Genomic DNA, 27,285 nt, shown 5'->3' with positions numbered 1-27,285 from the left:
TATGTTTGTATTAAAAATTAAAAATGGGTTTAATACACTTCTAGGAGAACTTAGGCTACGTTGACATGTCCAGTAATCATCAGTTAGCATGGATCCAGCAACAATCTATTAACAAATTTTGTGCAGACACAACTTTTTTTATCTAGCTAAAAAAAATTATTTCAACTCAACCCGTTATTTTACAATGAAGTCTATGGAAAACTTATCAGTTAAAAAGCCATCCATTTTGTTCTAATTCAAACTGATCCAGTAAGCAAAAAATGGAAAGAAAAACCTTTGACTATTTTACTGATCAGTTTTCCATAGACTTCAATGTTAAAATTAACGAACCAGTTGAAATCTGTATTTTTTGCACAATTTTTTTGTTAATGGAGTGCTACTGGATTCGTTCTAACTGATTATTATACATGTGAACATAGCCTTACAGTGTTATACATGTCTTATACATATATTTTCCAGGCAATTAGAAGTTTCTTCAATTACAATTGATGGCAAATTTATTTGCCACAAATCAAATTTTGGGGGAAAATTTGGTGAAGCTGTCAAATCTGAATTTTCAATAATGTTCCCAACTTTACCAAAAACTTTTTTATTTTGCTTTAGACATAACTTTTTAGGGCTTATGTTTAGCAGAACAAGTGTAGTGCAGTTTTTACTTCAATCTTTTTTGGGTACATGCAATTTTTTGATTTTTTATCCAATCTTTTTGTACTGAAGGGGATAAATAGCAATAAATCTGGATTTGTGGTTTATTTATAAATTTCACAGTGCTTACCATGAAGTATACCTTTATTCTGCAGTTTGATACAATTACAGTTATATCTAATTTTTTTTTTCTTTTACTATTTTTGCAGCAAAAATCTAATGTTACAACAAAAATTTTTGGAGAGGGTCATCATATTCTGAGAGCTTCAACTTTTTCATTTTTTCTTTTTGTTAACATGGCTGTATGAGGATTTCTTGTTTATGTAATAAGCTGTAATTTTTATTAGCACCATTTTGGTATGCACATGACTTTTTGATTACTTTAATTTTATTTTTTTGCAAGTAGGATAAACATAAAAATTAAAGTTGAGATGATCTTTCTTCCCTCTTTGAGGAATATCAAGAGCTTTGTTCTTTGCTAAATGAGAAAGCGTTTTACCACCAGCTGTCCAAATGTAGGGAGCAGGAACAGGTAAGCTGTTTTAAAAACTGAAGAATTATGACTTCTTAACTAGGAATTAACAAAATTATCCATTTTCTTTGTAACTAGTTTGCTATTCTCAAAATAATGAAACAACTATAAAGGCTTTTTATCAAGCCATCTAAAAGTATTCCTCTTTACATTTGTGAAAAAAAAATTATATAGGTAGGTATTTATGTTTTTGTACCCCAAAAAACTATGGATTTAAGCAGCAGTACAGTTATGGAACACACTGGACAAGCATAGGAGATGTGTATGGGCATCTAGCGGCAATAGCAGTGGCAGAAGCCACACTATATAAAAATATGATGGAACAGACAAGGAGATGTCTGGCAGGTGTATGGTCAGCAATGGCAGCCCTGGCAGTAGCAGTAAAGTATAGCACTATAAAACACAGTAGGCAGCCAGGAGAAGTATGGCTGGCTGGGTTATGCAGTAGAAGTGTCAAAGACAGAAGCTGCAGGATAGAAAAATATGACAGAGCCGGCAAGGTGATATGTGACAATGTAGGGCCAGCAACTGCAGCCCTGGCAGCAGCATTAGAGAATACCAATGTAAAGCCCAATGGGCAGTTAAGGGTTGTGTGGTTGGCGTGGCTATGCAGTGGCAGCAGCAGAAGATGTACAGTAAAATATGACTGGGTGAGGAAGAAGATGTCTGGCAGGTAATAAGCCAGCAAAGGCAGCCTCAGCAGTAGCAGAACCATATTAGGCATGTAGAGAATTAACCAGAAAAACTAGGTAGGATATATGTGATGGCTAAAAAGACGAATGCAACAGTAGCATGCCTGTAATATTGGGGGCATGTAATTGTTTCTAATTTAGCAATTTAATCAGGCATGTCAATACAGACCTGCAGAATTAAATGATTTAGTGTAATAATTTGTTTGCAGATTTTGCTTAAAGTAAATTCATTCCCTCTGCTAAAAAAGGAAAATGTAATTACAAATTTGAGGAGGTAGAAACAAGGATTCAGAATGCTGTAAAAGCCCACAGAATAGTTGTCGGATGAATAGTTGCAAAACTGGAATAATAAAAACAGGTGTTGAAATAGTAAAACGTTGGTAAAATGTTTTTTTCAAAATAAAAGTTTATTTTTTATTTTTTTTTAAACACTAATATTTCCCCAACCAAAAATGCAACCAAGAATGCTACGTTAGTCGTTAAGTTCACGCATTGAAAGAATTTAAAATTGTAGTAATAAAACAGTTTGGGAAAACAAATAAATGAACAAAATACAAAAAAAGGTTATGTTTTAATTATCCCCCCTTGATCAGAAATGCAAAGTAACCCTAAAATGCTATGTTGCTAAGTAGCTACAGATAAGTTCACGCCTAGGAAGGAACAAATGAACAGCATGCAGTATGGTCATAGAATGTACAGTTGCTAAACAATACTATTAAATCAGGTATCGGTAGCTGTCATTTTGCTAAATGCATTGAAAACCTGTAAAAGGTAAAAAAATAAAATTATCATAATAGGTACATAGTTGCTTACCTTTCAGGCCAGCCCCTATTCTTGTTGTCTGCTTTTCTGCCCTCTGTGGCTGGAAAGGTGTAGGGTAAGGTCAGCATTAGGTTTTGGATTTTTTATACATCCTAAATTTGTTATGCTTTGGGGTCTGGAGAGAAATTAATTTTATTTTTTTCTTTACAATATTTATTAGTCGCACAAGGGGATAGGAACATGCGATCTTTTGGTTCTATTTACAATACACTGTACTCTATATATAATACAGTGTATTATCTTGGCTGTCAGTGTTTGTCTAACAGTTAGCTTATCCTATCCTACCTTCAACAGAATCTGATAGTCTTAGGGATATGACAAACACGAAGGCTATTGTTAGACCTTCGACTGCCATGGCAACCTAATGGCACTCTGCTATAATGCTTTGCGGTGCCAACGAGCTGACACAGGGAGCGCCTTCCTTCTGTCAATTTCCTTACAAGTGTGGTTACTAGTGAGCATGGCATGGAGAGCTGTGACCTTTCTGGGGATTTGGGAGCCCAGCTGTATGTAACAACAACAGGTTTCCACTGCGGATTGCACAGGCATAGATCCTGTGTCCACTCAATGTACATATATGGCATAGTGCAATGAATAACACTTCACACTCACATACATGTATGACAGCATGCATGTAGGGGTAATTGATAAAAATAAACTATTCACACTTCTAATGTTGAAAACATTCTTACTTTACAGCATTTTTTTTCCACACCTGCCTAAAACTTTGGCATAGTACTTGAATACATATTGTGACAGAGACACTGGTAAAGTGCTGGATGGGAGATATGTTTGAGATTTACTGATTGTGGTGAACAAAAATACTAAAATGTAACTTTTATTATGACATTAAAAATATTTTTATCGTCCACCGTGCTTGTAAACAGTCTATTAACTCTAATCCTTATAACATGGTGTAAAGGATATTCTAGAATAACCACATATTCCCTGGTTGTCAGGTCTCCAAGCACAGCTTAACCCGACTCCCAGCTGTAAGGGAGAAGGGAGGGGGGCTTCAGTGTGAGTGTCACTCTGCTGCGTGTGCTCAGCTGACAGGCAAGCCCCCTGGTGAGATCCTCTCTTTGTTACCAATATGTGCTATGTTGTGTAAGGTACTATATTTCAATACCGAGCTGTGGAAGAACTATATGTCCCTGCTCTTCACAAAGTGGATTTTCTAGTTCAGGGAAAGATAGAGAATGGCAGACTGCATCCTAGCCCATTCTAGCGTGTAGGAATGAGGAGATACACATCCCAGCCTTTTGGAACCTCCTACAACTGCTGTGTTTGGTACCCGCACATAGCAGGGGCCCAGCCGGGTCCGTTGACAGCAGAACCGGTTCCCTGGGACCATCCAGTAAGGAGGTATGGGCCACGTTAGTTCTAGGAGTCTCTTAGCCAAGAGGGAACAGGGGGTAGAGACTTGGGCTGAACAGGGAGCAGGTAGTGGGAGCTCCCAGAGAGTTTGAAGGTCTGTGTAGCTAAAACCTATTGTCTGTATGTCACAAGCTTTCCCAGAGATAAGACGTGTGAGAGAAGTCCAGCAACCAAGCAGGGCACACATTCCTCCCCATGTGGTCCCCCAACCTCAGAGCCATGCTTTCCATCTAACCGGTAATTGACTGTAAGATCTGTTATGCTTGATGTACCATGCTTTTGTATTTGTAACTCTGACCACTGTATATGTATATCCTTGTGTATATAGTAGATTGTTTAGTGAGCCCTTATGGCAATTAAACATATAATTTAATCTTGGGCTGTTCTTTTATCTCGAACCACGAACCTCACGTCTGTTGTTCGGTCAATGATGCGCTAGCAGGCTGGTTTCTAGCCCGATATAAGTCTGTATATCAAATAGAAACTGATGGCAGCTATATCCAGGCTGACCAGGCTCTGTTTCACTGGAGTAGTGAAAGAGCCCCTCAGCCTGTCAGGAGTGTGGGAGAGTGTGGGGCCACATCAGCGTCTGAATGGACCACCTTGTCCCACCCCCTGGTGACTCTCTGTACCTGTGTGGACAGGAGGTGACAGTATAGAACTGTGCCGATCTGACCTTATGCGTCCTTGAGGGGGTGCGGACAACACGTTGGTGCAAAGTGTAGATCTGTATCACATGCTCTGTCTGGCGTAGTGTGACATCAGGCGGGTGGCGGGGTGTGGATCCACCAGAAGAAGCGGTGACAGTGGGATTCTGCAGGGCCCCCCTGGTGCTGTTTCTTACACATCACGTGCAAAAAGAACTTATTATTGCACTTAGTCCTGGCACTCCAAAGTATTTACTATTGAGTGTTCTATTCCAATTTTTCTTCACTCATCAAATGACTATTATATATAACATATCCAAATAACCCCTCCTTTTTATTTTACTCTCCAAAGTATGAGGTTTTATGCTATTGAGCCATCACCTAGGTTCATAGTCACTTCACTATACCACTTATATCATAACTCCTATCCAACAGTAGGTTTTATTAAACCACAGTGCATGAGATAACGCTTCTACATGGAGAGCATATGACATCCCTCTCTCAGTGACCTATCTCATTGCACTCATTCTAAGGCTGTTTATAAGCTGACATGATCTTCATAACTACCTGCAGGTAAACTGCCTTAGTTATTCTACGTCGACGTGTTTCACTTATCATGATTCATAAGTACATCAGGAGGTTTTTACAGTATCTTCTGAGAGCTGAACTGCTTTGTTTGTCACGCAGCACAGAGGCTAATCCTTCCGGCCATGATATGAGCCACAGCCGGCGGCACGAACCCCGAGCTTAAATAAAGAAGACTCCACCCACCTGCCTCACCCACCTACATTCCGGCCAATCATCCACGGTCTCTCTTCAGACCAATATGGTTTGGCCACATAGATAATGCGTGTCTTAACATCAGCGGTGTCATGGCAGTCTCCTAGATACAAGACGCTATACAGAGAAGTGCTCGATGTTTTAACCATTTCATCTTTCAGTAAATTCTCTCCCGCAATAAAAATAGCCAAATCTCCTATTCTCTACTCTATTCTCTGGAGTCAATGATGCATTTGCTTCTAAAATATTACTCCCCAATGCTCATTCCGCTATAAACAAATTTTAAATAACTCCATGCAGCATTTATAAATTGCATATGTCCTTTACATATACAGTCAGATTTTCATATCATATTTCCTACAGTACAGAACAGAGTAATTTACAAGAGTTATAAAGATAATAGGATTATTCCAAAGTTTATAAAGATTTTACATTACTATTTTCAATAATAAAGTGGAACATTCCCAATACTATTATGAATTTTCACAGGGTGACAACATCAAATTTAATGGAGCTACTTTCAAAAGCCAAAGTCTTTAGATAAATGGGGTAAAAGATTTTTTTCATTTAAGCCCATCTGGGCCACTGTTTTTAGCCTGAACATCTATTGAGCTTCTTTCCTAAGCAACTTATTATCCAAATCCCCTCCTCTCTGTGACGGTCTTATTTTCTCAATTCTTTGGAATCTAATCACCTTTACATCACCATCATTATGCCTATCCCATACATGTATGGAAATGGGGGTGTCCTCTTTTCTTCTGATGTCCCCTATATGCTCTAGAATGCGTCTACTGAATTGCCTCCCAGTTTTGCCTACATAACTTTTCAGGAAGTTGCATCTGGCCAGATATACAATTCCTTCCGTTAGGCAGTTAATAAACTCCTTATTCATGCAATTTATTCTCGTTACATCACTTGTAAATGAACTACTCCTTTCCACAAAGTCACAAGCCTTGCAGAATCCACATCAATATGTGCCAGTGACTTAAGATCGATTCAGCCATATTGGGTCAGTCTTTTCAAGTTGTAAATGACTATGCACCAGTCGATCTTTAATATTATGTCCTCTTCTATACGTGACTGATGCCTTATTTGTTACTAGATCTCTTACATCTGGTTCCATCTTGAGAATGTTCCAATACCTACTTAGTATATTCATTAACTCTTTTGACCCATGATCGTACATCCCTATCAGTCGTATACTCACCTCTCTCCTCCTTTTGGTGTGAGGAGGGAGGTCCTATCTATCCCTCTCGTATGATGATACGCAGATGTTACAATATTATTCGGGTAATCACGTCTTCTAAATCTTTCTCCCAAATCAGGGAGTGCCAGCCTTGACACTCAGGAGAGGTCAGTATCTGGAAGCCAGCTCCAGAGAGAGGAGCGTGTTTGTTCCTGCTAAACTTGAATCGTGTGGTTTTTGCTAACCCGGAGTGGCCGGACCCAGGCCGGTGCAAGGACTTTGCTGGACTCTTCTTATATTTTTTGCCATCAGGCTGGATGGGCTGTGTTTATTTTTCATGAATTTTACATTGGTTTATGCTGCTCAATAAACCAATTGAAAATTTAAAGAGACAGTGTTCCGTTTATACCTCAATGCATAGCCGAGTGAACTGGTGTTAGAAGTGCGGGCAGCATTCCCAGCGAACACGTGTGACTGTTATAAGAGGCGCTGCATGTCCTGGGTGAAGGTGGCAAGTGACGCCGGACAAAATGGAGGACCTGCTTAAGCATTTGTTGCAGACATAGCAGATGCAGCAAACGCAGCACCAGCAGAGCCTGCAGAGCCAGCAGAACACACAGCAGCAGCAACAGGAACAGCAGCATGATACAAATAAACTACTGATGCAACAGATCCAATAACAACATCAGCAGCAACAGCTGCAAGACCAGTACCAACAATAGCAGCAGCAGCAACAAGACCAGTTCCGTCAACAGCAGCAGCATCAACAAGACCAGTACCGACAGCAGCAACAGCAGATTGAGCTACTTGCAGAGGCAGTTTGTGGGAAGCCGGCAGCCCCTCCCCCAAGTTCAGGTGATGGTTTGTATGTCTGGAAAGCGGTAAGACAGGCCATGCAGAAGATGACCCCGGGGGATGTAGAAGCCTTTCTGACAGTCTTTGAGAGGGTGGCTGATCGGGAGAGACTTCCAACAGAACATTGGGCAGAGGTTCTGGCTTCTTATTTGTCGGTTGAGCCCCAAAAGGCATATTATGACTTAGCACTGCAGGATGCCAAAGAATATGTTAAACTAAAGACAGAAATCTTGGCACGCCTGGGAGTGAATATGGCAATGAGAGCCCAACGAGTCCACCACTGGGTGTATGCTGGCGACAAACCCCCTCGGTCGCAGATGTTTGACCTGCTGCATCTCGTTTACAAGTGGTTGCAGCCAGAGTCTTCCACTCCTGCCCAGATTGTCAAGTGGGTGGTGATTGATAGGTTCATACACTCCCTTAGTAAGTCGGTAGAGACGTGGGTCACCCAAGGTGATCCCCAGAACGTAGACTACCTCATTGGCCTAGTAGAGAGGTACCAGGTCGTTAAGAAATCCCTCGGGAAATCGGGTATATTCTCTTCCCCATACTGGGATACCCAAAAGGGGGCGGGTAGACAATGGAAGGGGTTCAGAGCTACAACTGGTGGCATACCACTTCCTCTGAAGGTGCCGCAAAGACTGCTGTGAAGGATGTATTTTGTTGGAGGTGTCACAACCCTGGACACGTAGCCACCCGGTGTCATATGTCCCCTGATCCAATGGACTGCAGCCTAGGCAGATGGTGCTCATACTATGCTTATCAAGCCTGCAGTGTGGATGGTCAACCCGACGAGGGGCCTCAGTCGTGTGCCGTATCCATTAATGGAGTAAGGGTGCTTGGACTATTGGACTCTGGGAGTCTGGTGACCCTAATCAGTGCCACCATTCCCCACCAGCTGGTCCCTACCAAAACTGTTGGTGTCCGCTGCATACATGGGCACACCAAGAATAACCCGGTAGCCAGAGTGATAGTCGGAACAGTGTGTGGAACTTAATCCCACAAGGTCGGGGTGGTCAACAACCTGATATATCTCATCATATTGGCCATTATTTTCCCTTGTTCTGGGACTTGTGGGGGAAGGGATCCAGACTGAGTCACGTGGACCAAACCCACAACCCAAGAGAAATACCCAGGTCAAAATCGGAAGTGGATGAGTTCCCACTGTGTGTCCTTGCCAGCGATGAGGATGAGACTGTGACCGAGGTGGCAGACCTCCCTGAATTAGAGGTGCCCGGAGAGAACTTTGGTTCATCTCAAGTTCGCGACTTGACCTTGAAAGGGGTGTGGGACAATCTTACTGATTGTAATGGCGTTGCTAAAGACACCAGGTACACACATTTTTCAGTTCAGGGGAATACCGAACTAAACTAAAAGGTGAAGAGCTAGTGGAACAGCTGTTGGTTCCAGGGACATACCGTCGGAGGGTGTCAGACATGGCCCACTCACATATTCTGGGGGGGGACACCTAGGGGTTGAGAAAACCCAGGAGAGAATAATGAGGTTCTATTGGCCAGGATGTTACCGGGAAATATTAGACTATTGTAGGTCCTGCCCCACCTTTCAGATAACTGCACCCACCTCTCATTTCCGTAGTCCCTTAGTTCCACCATCGGTGATAGAGGTCCCCTTTGAGAGAATTGCTATGGACCTAGTGGGGCACTTTTTAAAATCATCCCGGGGCCACCAATACATTCAGGTGGTCATGGACTATGCGACCCGGTATCCAGAAGCGGTACCGCTTGGGAACTTGTCCATATATTTGCAGGAGGAAATACTAACTGACAAAGGGACCCCGTTCATGAGCAAGGTAATGAAGGAGCTGTGTAGGGTCCTCCAGATTACCCAGCTGTGAACTTCCGTTCACCTTCCACAGACAGATGGCCTAGTAGAGCACTTTAATAAAACCCTAAAAGTGATGCTCAAGAAGGTTGTAGAGAAGGATGGATGTGACTGGTACTACCTGCTGCTGTTCCTGCTCTTCTCGATAAGGGAAGTTCCGCAAGCCTTCACTCGCTTTTCTCCTTTTGAATCATTGTATGGAAGACATCCGCGAGGGCTCCTGGATATCACTAAGGAAACCTGAGAAGCCACACCGGAGCATCTTTGAACATGTCGCCCAGAATCAAGAAAGAATGGTGAAAGTGATGCCTATCGTGAAGGCGCATCTTCTCCAGGCGCAGGAGGCCCAGGCAAGGGTCTATAACTGATCGGCGAGGCCGAGGCAGTTTCAGCCTGGGGACCGTGTTTTGGTCCTAATTCCTACCATTGAGAGCAAGTACCTGGCCAAATGGCAAGGCCCATACGAAGTGGAGGAGAAAGTCAGTGAAGTTAATTATAAAGTCCACCAACCTGGCCGAAGAAAGCCGCTTCAAGTGTACCATGTGAACCTGCTCAAGCCATGGCAAGACCGGGAACCTGTGGAAGCTCCTGGCCTGGGAGCTGCTCCCGAAGGCAAGGTGGAAGGTGTCACAATAGCAGAGACTTCACCGGCCCAGATGCAACAATGTCGAGAACTGCTACAGTGGAATTGTGACCTATTCTCATAGTTGCCGGGGAGTACTCAGGTGGTAGAACATGACGTGCTAACAGAGTCGCATATACGAGTGAACCTGAAGCCCTACAGGATTCCTGAAGCACGCCGAGAGGTGATCTCAACCGAGGTGAAAAGGATGCTAGACCTTGGGGTGATAGAGGAGTCGAAGAGTGGATGGTCGAGTCCCATCGTCCTTGTGCCAAAACCCAACGGAGAGTGGAGGTTTTGTAATGAGTACCGCTGGCTGAATGAGGTGTCCAAGTGTGACGTACAGTACAGACCAAAAGTTTGGACACACCTTCTCATTTAAAGATTTTTCTGTATTTTCATGACTTTGAAAATTGTACATTCACACTGAAGGCATCAAAACTATGAATTAACACATGTGGAATTATATACTTAACAAAAAAGTGTGAAACAACTGAAAATATGTCTTATATTCTAGGTTCTTCAAAGTAGCCACCTTTTTCTTTGATGACTGCTTTGCACACTCTTTGCATTCTCTTGATGAGCTTCAAGAGGTAGCCACCGGAAATGGTTTTCACTTCACAGGTGTGCCCTGTCAGGTTTAATAAGTGGGATTTCTTGCCTTATAAATGGGGTTGGGACCATCAGTTGTTTTGTGCAGAAGTCTGGTGGATACACAGCTGATAGTCCTCCTGAATAGACTGTTAGAATTTGTATTATGGCAAGAAAAAAACAGCTAAGTAAAGAAAAATGAGTGGCTATCATTACTTTAAGAAATGAAGGTCAGTCAATGCGAAAAATTGGGAAAACTTTGAAAGTGTCCCCAAGTGCAGTTGCAAAAAACATAAATCGCTACAAAGAAAGTGGCTCACTTGAGGACCGCCCCAGGAAAAGAGGACCAAGAGTCACCTCTGCTTCTGAGGATAAGATTATCCGAGTCACCAGCCTCAGAAATCGCAGGTTAACAGCAGCTCAGATTAGAGACCAGGTCAATGTCACACAGAGTTCTAGCAGCAGACACATCTCTTCAACAACTGTTAAGAGGAGACTTTGTGCAGCAGGCCTTCATGGTAAAATAGCTGCTAGGAAACCACTGCTAAGGACAGGCAACAAGCAGAAGAGACTTGTTTGGGCTAAAGAACACAAGGAATGGACATTAGAGCAGTGGAAATCTGTGCTTTGGTCTGATGAGTCCAAATTTGAGATCTTTGGTTTCAACCACCATGTCTTTGTGCGACGCAGAAAACGTGAACGGATGGACTCTACATGCCTGGTTTCCACCGTGAAGCATGGAGGAGCAGGTGTGATGGTGTGGGGGTGCTTTGCTGGTGACACTGTTGGGGATTTATTCAAAATTGAAGGCATACTGAACCAGCATGGCTACCACAGCATCTTGCAGCGGCATGCTATTCCATCCGGTTTGCATTTAGTTGGACCATCATTTATTTTTCAACAGGACAATGACCCCAAACAGACTTCCTGGCTGTGTAAGGGCTATTTGACCAAGAAGGAGAGTGATGGGGTGCTACGCCAAATGACCTGGCCTCCACAGTCACCAGACCTGAACCCAATCGAGATGGTTTGGGGTGAGCTGGACCTCAGAGTGAAGGCAAAAGGGCCAACAAGTGCTAAGCATCTCTGGGAACTCCTTCAAGATTGTTGGAAGACCATTTCCGGTGACTACCTCTTGAAGTTCATCAAGAGAATGCCAAGAGTGTGCAAAGCAGTCATCAAAGCAAAAGGTGGCTACTTTGAAGAACCTAGATTATAAGACATATTTTCAGTTGTTTCACATTTTTTTGTTAACTATATAATTCCACTTGTGTTAATTCATCATTTTGATGCCTTCAGTGTGAATGTACAATTTTCATAGTCATGAAAATACAGAAAAATCTTTAAATGAGAAGGTGTGTCCAAACTTTTGGTCTGTACTGTATACCCGATGCCCCGCATCGACAAACTCATCGAGAGGCTTGGACCAGCGAGGTATATCACGACCCTCGACCTGACGAAGGGCTACTGGCAGATCCCTATGTCTCAAATGACAAAAGAGAAGATGGCTTTCTCAACACCTGATGGGTGTTTCCAATACACTCGGATGTCGTTCGGACAGCATGGGGCCCCAGCCAATTTCCAGAGGGCTATTGATAAGAAGCATTCCACAGCCTACCTTGATGACATTGTGATCTTTAGCCCAAACTGGGCTAGTCATCTATCTAAGGTACAGGTGATTCTGAATGCTCTAAGGAAGGCGGGATTTACAATAGTAAAATAGTCGCACCAGACTTTGAGAAAGAGTTCATGGTCCAGACAAATGCTTCAGAAGTCTCAAGAGATAAATGGGGGAGAACATCCCATTCTCTATCTGAGCCGGAAGCTCTCGTCCTGTGAGAAAAACTACACAATAGTAGAAAAAGTGTGTCTAGCCATAAAATGGGCCGTAGATACACCGAGATACTACCTACTAGGCCGGAAGTTTAAACTGGTATCAGACCATGCCCCGTTGGGATGGTGGAGAGAAAAGTGATGTAAAAATGCCCGGGTAACTAGGTGGTTCCTAGCACTACATGACTTTAATTTTCATGTAGAGCACAGGCCCAGGAAACTACATGGAAATGCTGATGCCCTATCAACACTTACCTGTTTAGCAAGTAAGGGTGCCTAAACCCCCTGCTTTGGGCAGGGGAGGGAGATATGTTACAGAGTCACTTGTAAAGTGCTGGAGGGGAGAAATGTTTCCCTGAGGCTGTTCGCTTCAGTGAACTAAAAAACATTAAATTTCCTCCAGCATATTATTTGTTAAGAGGGGTTAAGCCTATAGTAAAAGGAAGTGTTTTTTTGTGAATGACCATTGTGAAGGGTGGGAGGTCATTCACCATATCTCTCCAATCAGGGGAGTGTCTGGGCTTTAAATAGCCAGCCTTGACACTCAGGTGTGGTCAGTAACTAGAGGCCAGCTCTAGAGAGAAGTGTGTGTTTGTTCCTGCTAAACTTGAATCATGTGGTTTTTGCTAACTCGGAGTGGCCGAACCCCGGCCGGTGCAAGGACTTTGCTGGACTCATTTTGTTTGCTGTTAGGCCGGATGGGCTGTGTTCATTTTTCATGAACTTTACATTGGTTTATGCTGCTCAATAAACCAACTGAAAATTTAAAGAGACAGGGTTCCGTTTATACCTCAATGCATTGCTACCACAATATTTAGAGAGGAGCCCATCAATTTGATGCAAATCAAATTGATATATGGTATATATACTCTTCACTATTAAACAAAAGTTTTAAAATTATAAAAATCACAGGACTGATAGACATGTTGATGAAATGCAAATGAAGAAATGGAGACAAAATATTCAAAACATCTTGGTTATTTAAGCATCGAGTATGATTCACACACTTACACACCTTTGCAAGCTATCAGTGAGGTTGTTAATGGTTGACTTAGGAATGTTCTGCCATGCTGAATGCGATGGGGCTCGAAAATCATCAAGATCCACTGCTGCCAGTGCCCTTTGCAATTGCTAACCAATGATGTCCCAGATGTGCGAGATGGCAGACAAATCAAGAAACATTGCTGGCCATGGTAGCACATTTAGGCCACACAGACTGCTCACAGTACTACAAGCAACAATGCAACATGAGACCTAGGATGGTGTGTTGAAAAATGACTCCTAGGACACTTTGGAGAAATTGCCCTTTCTGGTCCTTTCTATCATCTGGTTCCTCACCCTCCATGCACGCAGTAGCAATTTGATTCTGGATATAAACATATACTGGCTGGTGGCTGGATCATGCAGCTTTACTCTAATGCTTTACTTATTATATTAGTGGCTGGACTGTACGCGACAGTACCCCGATTTTCTCAAACCTTGTGAGCAGGTCCCTCACTCCTCTTCTTTAAATTGGTGAATTATGTGTTATTCTGTAATGTATGATATTGTCTGTACAGGTTTCCTCTGAATTGTAAAGCGCTACAGAAAATATTTGTCAATATAAATAAAATTATTATTAACTTATTGGGTCAATCACTGGGACATGCACCGATTGCTAGAGCTTACCCCTGCTAGAATGGAGTGGCAGTGTGAATGCCCAATCACTGCTTCATATATGCTTTACAGGGCTGCCAGAAAAAGCTGAGAGCAGAGTGTATGTGACTGTGGGTCTGAGATTGTAGAAATTAGATTGTGAGCCCCTATGCTCAAAGTGTTTTATGTTAATAATGAGAATATTTCTAGGGTGCAATGGAATCTGTTGGCATTATATAAGCAGGAAGTTAACACATGAAGTATTTTTTGCCATCCTATTAATAAATGTACCTATTTTATTTTAAAGGATTACTTTACAGATGAAAACAGAGTCCTCCACAGAGACTCTCAGGAAAACTATGAGCTTGATTATGCAATAGAAAATGGAACACATACTACACTTAAATTCAGCCGACCTCTCCAAACATGTGACCCCCATGATAAAAATATAACGGTAAGTTATGTAAACACCGTACTAAACTATTTGTTCTGGCAACTTTTATAGTTGGCATCAGCCATTATAGACATTTGCAAGAGTTTTCATTACTTTTTCTCGTGGTGTAATAGACCCATACTTTGCATTACAATTTCCATATGGACTTAATCCATATTTATAAGAATATATTCATATTTCTTTATGATTAATTGCTTATATCGTACTGATCCTGAGATCCAGTTTGTGCTATAGTTAGAAGCAGAAATCTTCCAGCATTACTTGCAGATTAAGTAGACAAGATACAAAGCACAGAGAATTTTCTGGATTCAAGGAAGTGTTAACCCGTCTACTATAGGAGTTCAGCTTAAAGTAGCACTCTTATTATTTTTTTATTCCCTAAACTTGTGTAAACGTTAGTGTAGTATAGTTTAGGTGTGTTAATATACTCACCGATTGTTATATTCCCGGTGTTTCCAGCATTGTCTTCCTCAAGTGATGGCTTTTTTGACTCTCCGGCTCACACTGGGTTCAATGTGTGGCTTTTACAATGTAATCCTATGGAGTGTCAGAACGAGACTCCATAGACTTAAATTGTAAAGCCACAGCCCCACTATCAGTATTTGGTCAGTATTTTTTCTCAGGAGTGGGAGCCAAAACCAGCAGTGGGTGATAAATGCAGAACTGGTGACTTGTTTCTATTATACCTTTTCTCTGATTGTTCCTCACCTGGTTTTGCCTCCCACTCCTGAGAAAAAATACTGACCGAATACTGACCAAATACTGATAGTGGGGCTGTGGCCTAAAGGTGAATTTTGGCTCGCAAATAGAGTGCAGTATGATGATCTGGCTGGTTGGAATCACTGTCATGCGACTCAGAAGAGGAGCGGAAGAGTGCTGGATACCAGAGAATCTGTGGTATGTGAGTATCACAGCTGATCTGTGAGTATATTGACACACGTATACTACACTACACTAATGCTTATACAAATTTACAGAAGAAAAAAAATAATGGGAGCACTTCTTTAAAGAAGTATTCCCATCTCCAAGTTCTGATTCCAATTTGTAGTAGGTGTAATAATAATATTAGCAAATATCTCCAATTAGAAATGTAGTATAGTTCTTCTGATTTGCCATGTCTCTTTCCTCATGTGCAGGCATTGCAGGACCTTAGGTATCCATGGTTATGACCACTGATATAGTGACAGTTAGTTAGTTGCTAGTGGTTGTAAACATGGATACCTAAGGTCCTGCAATGCCTACACATGAGGAAAGAGACATAGCGAATCAGAAAAACTATGCTACATTTCTAATTGGAGGTATAATATTATTATTATTACACCTATTACATATCAGGATAGGATCTTGGAGATAGGAATACCCCTTTAACTATTAATCGTGTGTCAACTGTTTCTAACAACTAGCATAACTGTAAATTCATCTGTAGTTAACGTACAATGTGCGGAATAAAGATGGTAATGTCTAGGATGAGCGTTATTCGAAGAAAAATGCCAAAAATGAACCTGGAAGGAATGCTGGGAAATTCCAGTGCTGAAACCTGCAGATTTATGAATGCAACTCTGAACTATAAAAGCATATTCTTTTGTGGCAGATTGTTGCACTTTCTAATGACTTTTCAATTATTTAGTGATAGGGCTTGGAGAAATCTGTGTACATGTTGCAGAAATAAATTTATGACAATAATTTTCATTTTCAGAAATTTCTGTAGCAAATCTACTCTGTCTACATACACTAATACAGATTATAGTCCATGATAAGTACAAGATAAGTTATCCAAAGCATTTTCTTTTCAGTAATAAGTTAAAGTGTACTCCGCAGTAAAAATAACATAGAATTGTTATGCTATTACAGGAAAGTACAGTACGAGTAATTTGGGCATACCAGTCAAGCGACATTGAAGTTACTGGTCCAATTTACCATGGATTAAATCGAGGTCAGAAGAGTTTACGACTGTTAAATCCAGAAAGGAAAAAATATCTGTCTGATGAAACTCCTTCTTTCAATTTCACAAATCAGTACGTAAGTTCTAATCAATAACCTTATATTTTACATGACAATAATGGGAATTTATTTGTACATAAGGCAATAGATACTGTGTATATTTTATATACTGTAAAACAACTGAAATTTTCTAAATAGTCAACCTCATGAGCTGGTCATAGCATAAATAGTTGGCTTTAAAAAAGCTCAGATGATGTCTTCATCAATGCTTATTTAAATGACAGAATGCTTGTTTTGATCGCTGATCATTAATGATCACCACTTGGGATGAGAGAACGTTGGTTCAAGTTTTATTCGATTTGTTTCACCCCCTTCTTGATCAATAAGGAGGATTTCAGGTTTCCTAAGTTTAACTTTCAGATTCATACGGAATGCAAAAGGAAAATAATTTTGAGTACCAGTGTGAAATCGAAGTCATGGGGAGATACATACTGTAAGGATTTGATTCCATGCAACTTAGACTTTGTTCAGAGCCATAATACCATGCAGTACAATTTATAAAGCCATGTCCCACAGACCAGTTGGATACATTTTTATTTTTGGCAGAGCTAGAATGATTCTAAAAAGAAGAAATATATAAATATTTTTAGAATCCAATCCAGCTTTTGGTGTTTTTTTCATCTAAACAAAACTGGATTCTAAGTATAAAATCGAGAAATTATAAGTCTTTTATTTATACATGTTCACGTTTTAGGATTTAAGTTAAAAAAATGCATACTTTGTGTAATAGTTTGTAATTTATTAAAAAAAAAATACAATTGAAGCTATCTGTATTTTGAAGACAGGTTCCTATTCCTGATAAAGATACAACATATTGGTGCCAGATGTTTAGGATGCCAGTTCTGGACAAGAAGCATCACATTATTAAGGTACTGTGGCGGATTTACATTATAAATCATACAGTGTTTACATATCTGCTTTACACTTTAGTATATTTCTTTCCTTTTATTTTTTAAAGTTTAGGAATAGGAATTGGATCTTTCAAAAGAGATTAAAAATTTGTTCCCCAATATTCTTCTACTGTTAACTTAAGGACTAATTGTATATTGGTAAAGATATATTTCACATTAAGTTTTCAATCTGCAATGTGTATCTGTGAACAATTGTATCTCAAAATTGTTTAATCAGGTATCTAAGCTACTGCATATGGTATTATTTGCAGATCCTTTGCAATATGGGACTAATGTACAGTAGAACAGACTTGTAGGTGATCATTCGTGAATTACTTTCTTGATTAGCAAAACCGTGGATCATCTATTGCTATTTTCACTTTCATTAATGCTTTCCATTCTTATTTCTGGAAAACATCCATGGGGTCAAAATGCTCACTTCACCCCATGATAAATGTCTTGGGTTGTGCAATTTGCAAAATATGGTAAATTTTTAGGGATTTCTTCTATTTTTTTCCATCCTAGAGCCTCTGAAAGTGTCAGTGTGTTGTAAATAAATAAATTAGGTTTCTATGGGCACGGCGTTCTTTTACTCATGTAGGGTGTTTCTAAAAAACAGAAAACAGAACATTGTAATTAAACTGTCCATTCACAGTGGCACAAACTGGGAACAAAATATTTTGTGCTGAAATGCATAGCTATAGAAATAATTAGATTTTTACTCTGCCATCTCCATTGCACAATAATGTCTAGAAAATATCATTGCGAACTAGAGATGAGCAGATCTTCCAAAATTTGAATTCGCCTGTTTCAGCAGATTTTCCCAGGAAATTTGATTTGCAGATAAGTTATTTCCATAAATTTAATGATCCTTAGTATACTGTGATGTCTCTTAAGACCTCAGAGCATAATAAATGTAAGATGTAAAAATGTAAAAAAATACTTATGCTCCCTTCCGCACTCACCTCTCCAGATACCGTCGCTGCTCCAAGCCTCCAGACCTGTGTTCACTCTGGGCCGGAATATTCTGTCACAAGGGGTTAACTAAGCATGTGTAGTAACTTCCAGGCCTTGCTTATGGCCGGAATCCCCGGCCTAGAGTGAACATCGGACCAGAAATGAGTTACAACAGATGATTGAACAGTTGGCAGGTAGCAGTGGAGGTGGCTGGAGAAGAATGCGCCCAGTGAAAAGGTTCAAAATGAAAACGTACTCACCTTTGCAGGTATCTCGCTGCTCTCTACCTACTCTCCATACATCCGTTGCATTACATCTCTGGCCTAGTGTTCACTGTAGGCTGGTCGTCTCATCCTAGAGTAAACACTGTCCTGGAGATGTGACAGCGGCACGGAGGACCAGACAATGGGCAGGGAGAAGTAGAGGTATGGGGAGGTAAGCACTGTGGTCATTATGTTTTTTTTCTTTTTAATCTTTTGCTTGCCCTCAATTGTTCTGCAGGATGCTGGCTGCCCCATATCGCTATTTTGCTGAATTAACATGGTCTGAATTACAAAAAATCTGTATTTTCTGGAATGCGTAGATGTCCATTATACTAATACTTCAGTGGCTCTCAAAAAGGCAACATGATGATGGAAAAACATTTTAACAACATTTTCACTCCAAAAGCCACTTTCCCTTCTGAGCACAAAGTGAGCAATGAGAGGCAATGCATGCTTCATTGTGTTCTCAAAGTTGAAATGCTGACTTTGAAAAATTCCTAGAGGACTACAGGTTCCAATAGAGAGGCTTATAGGGCAGGTTTTACATGTTTAGGGAACTTGATGGTCAAGAAACTTCCTAAACACGATCTCTAATACTTTAAGGAAAGCACTTTTTAACCCTTTCGCAACCTTGGGTTTTGTCATTTTTGCTTTTTTGTTTTTTGCTCCCCTTGTTCCCAGAACCATAGCGTTTTTATTGTTTGGTCAATATGGCCATGTGAGGGATTATTTTTTGCGGGACGAGTTGTACTGTTCAACGCCATTACTAGTTTTACCATATCATGTACGGGAAAACGGGAAAAAAATTCCAAGTGCGGTAAAATTGCAAAAAAAGTGCAATACCACAGTAGTTTTTTATTTATTTTTTTTTACCACGTTCACTAAATGCTAAAACTGACCTGCCATTCTTATTCTACAGGTCATTACGAGTTCATAGACACCAAACATGTATAGGTTCTTTTATATTTAAGTGGTGAAAAAAAATTCCAAAATTTGGTAAAAAAAAAAAAAAAAAAAAAAGCTCCATTTTCCGAGACCTGTAGCATCTCCATTTTTCGTGATCTTGGGCTGGGTGAGGGCTTATTTTTTGCGCGCTGGGCTGACGTTTTTATTGATAACATTTTGGTGTAGATCCGATGTTTTGATCACCCGTTATTGCATTTCATTGCAATTTTGCGGCAACCAAAAAACGTAATTCTGGCGTTTACAATTTTTTTCTCGGTACGCCGTTTACCGATCGGATTAATTCTTTTTTTATATTGATATATCGGGCGATTCTGAACGCGGCAATACCAAATATGTGTATGAGGGGTTTATTTTTTATTATTTTATTTTGAATGGGGCGAAAGTGGGGGGATTTAAACTTTTATATTTTTTTAATTTTTTTTATTTTTTTAAAAACTTTTTTTTTTCACTTACTGCATGCTTCAATAGTCTCCATAGGAGACTAGAAGCAGCAGTTGTCTGATTGGCTCTGACCAGCAGATCCCCTGCATATAGCAGAATTGGTCCTGTGCTATGAGCGCCGACCACTAGGTGGCGCTCATAGCGACCAGATCATGACAACCACAGGCATCTGTTGCAGACCCTGGGTGGTCATGCACGCTCATCGGCGACCCGCGATCATGTGATGGGGTCGCCGGTGGGCGGGGCTTAGGATGCGCTTCCAGGAAGCGCGCGTTAAATGCCGCTGTCGGAGATTGACAGCGGCATTTAACAGGTTAACAGCCGCGGGTGGATCGCGATTCCACCCGCGGCTGTTGCGGGCACATGTCAGCTGTAAGAATCAGCTGACATGTGCTCCATTCAGTGAGGGCTCAGCGCAGCAGCCCTCACTGAACGGGCAGTACACAAATGTGCGTACTAATATGGCATGGGCTCTAAAGGGGTTAAAATCGGATGATTTGTGAGTGGTTTTTAATATATAGGCCCTTATAATAATTAATAATTTTTATTTTTTATAGTGCCAACATATTCCGCAGCAGTTTACAGTTTTAGGGGGGGATGGAACAGACAAAAAGACGTTACAGAATAAGCATAACTCAGATATTAAAAGGAGAGAGGGCCCTGCTCGCAAGCTTACATTATAAGGAAATAGGGAAGACACAAAAGGTAAAATGTACATATATTGTATAATACAGCCTTAATATACTAAATAGGGTAAGTACATAACACTACATGAACTGGTCCCCAGCCAGTGTACAGTACAGACAGAGGCTATTCAGTGCATGGATGGTATGAGCATGATTTTGAAGAAAATTTTAACTTGGGCCAAACTGGGACAGTTAGATTAGTATATTGAGGTGATAGGCCAGTCTAGAGAAATGGGTTTTTAGGGAACGCTTAAAACTGTGGGTATTGCGAATTAATAAAATTGTCCTGGGTAGTGCATTCCAAAGAATTGGCGCAGCACGTGAGAAATCTTGGAGACGGGAGTTGGAGGTTCGGATTATGGAGTTTTTTAGTTTTAAGTCATCAGCAGAACAGAGGGCATGGGTAGGGTGGTAGACTGAGATGAGGGAGGAGATGTAGAGTGGTGCTGAATTGTTGAGAGCTTTGTGGGTAAGAGTGATAACTTTATATTGAACTTTGTATTGGATGGACAACCAGTGCAATGAGTGGCACAGGGAAGAGGCATTGGTGTATCGGTTGGTGAGGAATATGATCCTGGCTGCTGCGTTCAGGATGGATTGGAGAGGGGAAAGTTTAGAAAGAAGGAGACCGATTAGTAAAGAGTTACAATATTCCAGACGAGAATGAATTAGCTGCAGAAAGAGTTTTTGAGGAGTCAAATGTAAGAAAAGTTCTGATTCTAGAGATGTTTTTGAGGTGTAGATGACACGAGCAAGCAAATGATTTGATGTGAGGAGTGAAGGAAAGATCTGAATCAAGTATGACCCCAAGACAGCAGGCAAGTTTCTGGGGAATGATGGCGGAGCCATGAATGGAGATGGCAATATCGGGCATAGTTAGGTTAGTGGAGGAAGAAAATACGAGTAGTTCAGTTCTTGACAGATTCAATTTTAGATAGAGGGAGGACATAGTGTTAGAGACAGCGGAGAGACAATCACTGGTATTTTGTAATAATGCAGGGGTGATGTCCGGAGAAGAGGTGTATAATTGGGTGTCATCAGCATAGAGATGGTACTGAAAACTGAATCTGCTGATTTTTTGTCCAATAGGAGCCAGCAAAAGACACAGTGAAGGAGTGGTCAGAGAGGTAGGAGGAGAACCAAGAGAGAACAGTGTCCTTGAGGCCAATAGAGCAGAGCATAGTGAGCAGGATCAGGTGTCCATGAGTAGGAGCTGGTGATCCACAGTGTTGAATGCTGCAGAGAGCTCTAGGAGAATCAGCAGGGAGTAGTGACCATTAGATTTGGCTGTTAGTAGATCATTAGAGACTTTAGTGAGTGCAGTTTCAATAGAACGTAAACAGCGGAAACCAGATTTTAAAGGGTCAAGAAGAGAGTTACCTGAGAGATAGCAGATTAGATGTGAGTGGACCAGGCTTTCCAGGAGTTTAGAGATAAAGCGAAGATTGGAAACAGGTCTGTAGTTAGCAGCACAGTTCTGGTCGAGGGATGGGTTTTTTCTAGTAATGGATGCAAGCTGGCGTGTTTAAAAGATGAGGGAAAAATACCAGATGAGAGGGAGAGGTTGAATATTTTGGTTAGGTGAGTGGTGACAGCTGATGAGAGGGACAGAAGGAGATGTAAGGGAATAGGGTCACTGGTGCAGGTGGTAGGGTGAGAGGAAGCAAGGAGCCTGGTCACTTCTTCTTCCATGACTGATTCAAAGTCAGATAGTGAGCAAGATGCAATGTGGGAGGGAGGAGCATGCATAACATTTGGGGATTGGGACAAAATTTCCTGTCGGATATGGTCAATTTTTTCTTTCAAATTGGCCACATCGTCAGTGCTGAGGTCGGTGGTCTGTGCCTGTGCTGTTTGATTAAGGAAAGAGTCAAAAGTGTCAAAGAGGCGTTTAGGATTATTGGACAGCGAGATGATGAGGTTGTTAAAGTAGGTTTGTTTGGAGAGGTGAAGGGCGGAGTTATATGTTTTAAGCATAAATTTATAATTGAGGAAATCTTTGGCCAGATTAGATTTTCTCCACAGCCGTTCGGCACACCTGGATCACCGCTGGAGAAAACGTGTTTGCAGTGTGTGCCAGGGTTGTTGCCGTCTGTGCCGAGTTGTTCCCTGTGTAGGAGGTGCGGCTTCATCCAGGGCGCATTGCAATGTTAAATTATAATGCTTCCGTGCAGAGTCAGGACATGAGGGAGGAGATTGGAGCCAGTGATTGCAACATTTTCATGAATTTCTGGGTGTTAATGGTATGTATATTTCTATAAGTGTGGAAAGTGGGGGTGTCTTGAGCAAGGTGACAGTTCTTGACAAAGAATGAAAGAAGGTTGCGGTCAGAGAGCAGAAGAGGAGAGTTAGTAAAGTCATGTATTGAACAGAGCCAATCGAAGATCAGGTCAAGAGTATTTCTGTCTTCATGTGTAGGAGAATTAGTAAGCTGTGAAAGACCGAAGGAGGAAGTTAGCGATAAAAGATGAGCGGCAGATGGAGAGAGGGGATCGCCAATTGGGATCTTCAAGGCACCTGAGGAATATATCAGCATCTAAAACAATACGTTTCTGAAAATGTAAAAAAATTGCTTCTTCTAAACTTCTTCAAACTTTCCTTAAATATAATTAAATATGTCTACAGAAAATTAACATATTAGATATAATCAGATCCATGAAAATTTAAATTCAGCCAATTATGCGGCTTTCACAGGGAAGATCTATTACATAGTAGTTACATACATAGTTTATAAGGCCGAAAAAAGACAAGCGTCCATCCAGTTCAGCCTATTTCTTGTGCACTGCAGCTATTCCGCAGTGTTGATCCAGGGGAAGGCAAAAAAAAAACATGCGGTATAGGCCAATTTACATCATTGAGGAAAAATTCACTTCCCGACACCAATCTGGCAGTCAGATTAAATCCCTGGGTTAATTAACTATCACTAAGCATAAGATGTAATTTTATTGTTCTCAAGAAAGGCGTCCAGGCCTCTCTTGAACTCATTAATAGTGTTGAGCCACCTCCGAAGTGTTCGGGTTCGGTTCGGTTCGTCGAACACCGGGATGTTCGAGGAACTGTTCGTCGAACTGTTCGTCGAACACCTTAGAACACCGTCGAACACCGTTAAAACCAATGGCAGGCAAACAAAAACACATAGGAACACATAGAAAACACCTTCAAAGGTGTCCAAAAGCTGACAAACTGCTCAGAAGACGCTTTCTTTAAAAAAGCCGGCCGGCAATTCAGCAGCGGCATACACCGGTACCCGACAATTTAGACATGAAGGAATAGAGCATCACACATAGATTAGATAGATAGAAACATGTCAGTCACATATATATGAAGTACAGTGACAGTGTTGCTTACTGTACTTGTCATTTAGTGTAAAGGATTTATTAAAAAATATAATAGTGTTTTCGTGCACCGTCTCTTTAAAAAAGCCGGCCGGCAATTCAGCAGCGGTACCCGACAATTTATAACAGAAAGAATAGAGCATCACACATAGATTAGATAGATAGAAACATGTCAGTCACATATATAATAAGTACAGTGACAGTGTTGCTTACTGTACTTGTCATTTACTGCAAAGGATTTATTAAAAAAAATAATAGTGTTTTCATGCACCGTCTCTTTAAAAAAGCCGGCCGGCAATTCAGCATCTGTACCCGACAATTTATAACAGACAGAATAGAGCTTCACACATAGATTAGATAGATAGAAACATGTCAGTCACATATATAATAAGTACAGTGACAGTGTTGGTTACTGTACTTGTCATTTAGTATTAAAATAAAGGATTTATTATTAAAAAAAAATTGTCGTGGGGTTCCCCGTAATTTTAGTCTCTAGCGGAGGTTAAGCAGACAGCTGGGGCAGATGTTTGAAGCCTGGGAAGGGGGTAATACCCACGGAGCTTCCCAGGCTACTAATATCAGCCTCCAGCTGAATACCTAGCCTTTACTAGCTATTAAAATGGAGGACCCCCCCAAAAAAAATGACGTGGGGTCCCCCCTAATTTAATAGCTAGCAAAGGCTAGGCAGACAGCTGGGGGCTGATATTAATAGCCCAGGAAGGGAGCCATGAATATTGGCCCCCTCCCAGGCTAGAAACACCAGCCGTCAGCCGCCCCAGAAATGGCGCATCCATAGGATGCGCCAATTCTGGCACTTAGCCTCGCTCTTCCACGCTGCCCTGTAGCGGTGGCAGGGGGTAATAGGGTTGGGGTTGATGTCAGCTTATAATGCCAGCTGACATCAAGCCCAGGTTAGTAATGGAGAGGCGTCTATAAGACACCCCCATTTCTAACCCCATAGTCAAAGTTAAAAAAAAAACACAAACACCAAGAATAAAGTCCTTTAATTGAAATAAAGACACAATTCTTTATTGTTCTAAATTAAACCATACTTACCATCACACCCATTCCAGCTGAAGCCAACGATCTCCTGCAATAAAAGAAAAATAATAAAGCAACATCATCCTTACCTTTCCATGGTTCCCAGGACAGCTTCAGCTCTGCTACATCGAGATGACAGGCTGGACCGCAGCAGAACGCTGCCATCCAGCCTGTCATCCCGCAGACACTGAGAAGCGCAGGCATGCTTGCGCTCCTCAGTGTCTGACTGTGACGGCATCCAGATGAGCCGACAATGAACTCGGCTCACCTCATGTACGTCACTGACAGCGTGGGAAAATTCTCCTGCACTCAGCGCTTCAGCGTGAGAATTTTCCCACGCTGTCAGTGACGTGCAGGAGGTGAGCCGAGTTCATTGGACATGACCTCGGCTCATCTGGATGCCGTCACAGCCAGACACTGAGTAACGCAAGCATGCCTGCGCTTGTCAGTGTCTGCGGGATGACAGGCTGGATGGCAGCGTTCTGCTGCGGTCCAGCCTGTCATCTCGATGTAGCAGAGCTGAAGCTGTCGTGGGAGCCATGGAAAGGTAAGGATGATGTTGCTTTATTATTTTACTTTTATTGCAGGAGATCATTGGCTTCAGCTGGAATGGGCGTGGCGGTAAGTATGGTTTAATTTAGAACAATAAAGAATTGTGTGTTTATTTCAATTAAAGGACTTTTTTCTGGGTGTTTGTGTTTTTTTTAAATACTTTACTAGAAATTCATGGTGGTCATGTCTAATATGGGCGTGACCCCATGAATTTCGGGCTTAGGGCCAGCTGATAATGCCAAGCTGGCCTTAACCCCTTTATTACCCAGTGAGCCACCGCACCAGGGCCCTGGATGAGTTGGGTACAGCGCCAGAAGATGGCGCTTCTATGAACTCGCCATTTTCCGGGGCGGCTGGGGACTGCAATTTGCAGCGGGTGGGGCCCAGAAAGCTTGGGCCTCCCTGCGCTGCAGATTCCAGCCCCCAGCTGCCTAGTTGTACCTGGCTGGACACAAAAATAGGGCGAAGCTCCACGTATTTTTTTTTTAAATTCATGAAATTCATGGAATAATTAAGAAAAAAAGGGCTTCCCTATATTGTTGTGTCCGGCTAGGTACAAATAGGCAGCTGGTGGTTGGGAGCAGCCCGTTCCTGCCTGCTGTACCTGACTGGACACAAATATAGGGCGAAGCCCCACATCAATTTTTTTTTCATTATTTCATGAATTTCCTGAAATAATTTAAAAAAAATTGACGTGGGGCTTCGCCCTATATTTGTGTCCAGTCAGGTACAGCAGGCAGGAACGGGCTGCCCCCAACCACCAGCTGCCTATTTGTACCTGGCCAGACACAACAATATAGGGAAGCCCTTTTTTAAAAAAATTATTTCATGAAATAATTAAAAAAAAATTGACCTGGGGCTTCGCACTATATTTGTCTCCAGCCAGGTACAGCAGGCAGGGACGGGCTGCCCCCAACCACCAGCTGCCTATTTGTACCTGGTTGGACACAACAATATAGGGAAGCCCTTTTTTTCTTAATTATTCCATGAATTTCATGAAATAATTTAAAAAAAAAATGCGTGGGGCTTCGCCCTATTTTTGTGCCCAGCCAGGTACAACTAGGCAGCTGGGGGCTGGAATCCGCAGCGCAGGGAGGCCCAAGCTTTCTGGGCCCCACCCGCTGCAAATTGCAGTCCGCAGCCGCCCCAGAAAATGGCGCGTTCATAGAAGCGCCATCTTCTGGCGCTGTACCCAACTCATCCAGGGCCCTGGTGCGGTGGCTCACTGGGTAATAAAGGGGTTAAGGCCAGCTTGGCATTATCAGCTGGCCCTAAGCCCGAAATTCATGGGGTCACTCCAATATTAGACATGACCACCATGAATTTCTAGTAAAGTATTTAAAAAAACACAACACCCAGAATAAAGTCCTTTAATTGAAATAAACACACAATTCTTTATTGTTCTAAATTAAACCATACTTACCATCACGCCCATTCCAGCTGAAGCCAATGTCTTCTGCAATAAAAGTAAAATAATTAAGCAACCTCATCCTTACCTTTCCATGGTTCCCACGACAGCTTCAGCTCTGCTACATCGAGATGACAGGCTGGACCGCAGCAGAACGCTGCCATCCAGCCTGTCATCCCGCAGACACTCAGAAGCGCAGGCATGCTTGCGCTCCTCAGTGTCTCGCTGTGAC

The 27,285-nt window shown here is 41.7% G+C and overlaps 1 protein-coding gene across 4 annotated transcripts in view; it reads left to right on the top strand.

The window, feature by feature from the left end:
• The window catches only part of MOXD1 (monooxygenase DBH like 1), a 443,141-nt gene that overhangs the window by 156,010 nt on the left and 259,846 nt on the right, over positions 1 to 27,285 (top strand). For 3 of the 4 annotated variants that reach the window (XM_073673217.1, XM_073673215.1, XM_073673218.1), the window contains exons 2-4: positions 14,367 to 14,513; positions 16,365 to 16,528; positions 17,296 to 17,383. In XM_073673217.1, the coding sequence (XP_073529318.1) occupies positions 14,367 to 14,513; positions 16,365 to 16,528; positions 17,296 to 17,383 (399 nt within the window). Of the gene's footprint in view, positions 1 to 14,366; positions 14,514 to 16,364; positions 16,533 to 17,295; positions 17,384 to 27,285 lie in introns of all 4 variants that reach the window. The other variant, XM_073673216.1, reaches the window with a different exon arrangement.

Source organism: Phyllobates terribilis, unplaced genomic scaffold (assembly GCF_046119375.1).
Source record: "Phyllobates terribilis strain yellow unplaced genomic scaffold, ASM4611937v1 Scaffold_3__8_contigs__length_932513732, whole genome shotgun sequence".
NCBI lineage: Eukaryota > Metazoa > Chordata > Amphibia > Anura > Dendrobatidae > Phyllobates > Phyllobates terribilis.
Note: the sequence above shows the minus strand (reverse complement) of the source record. Positions and strands in the feature narration are given on the sequence as shown.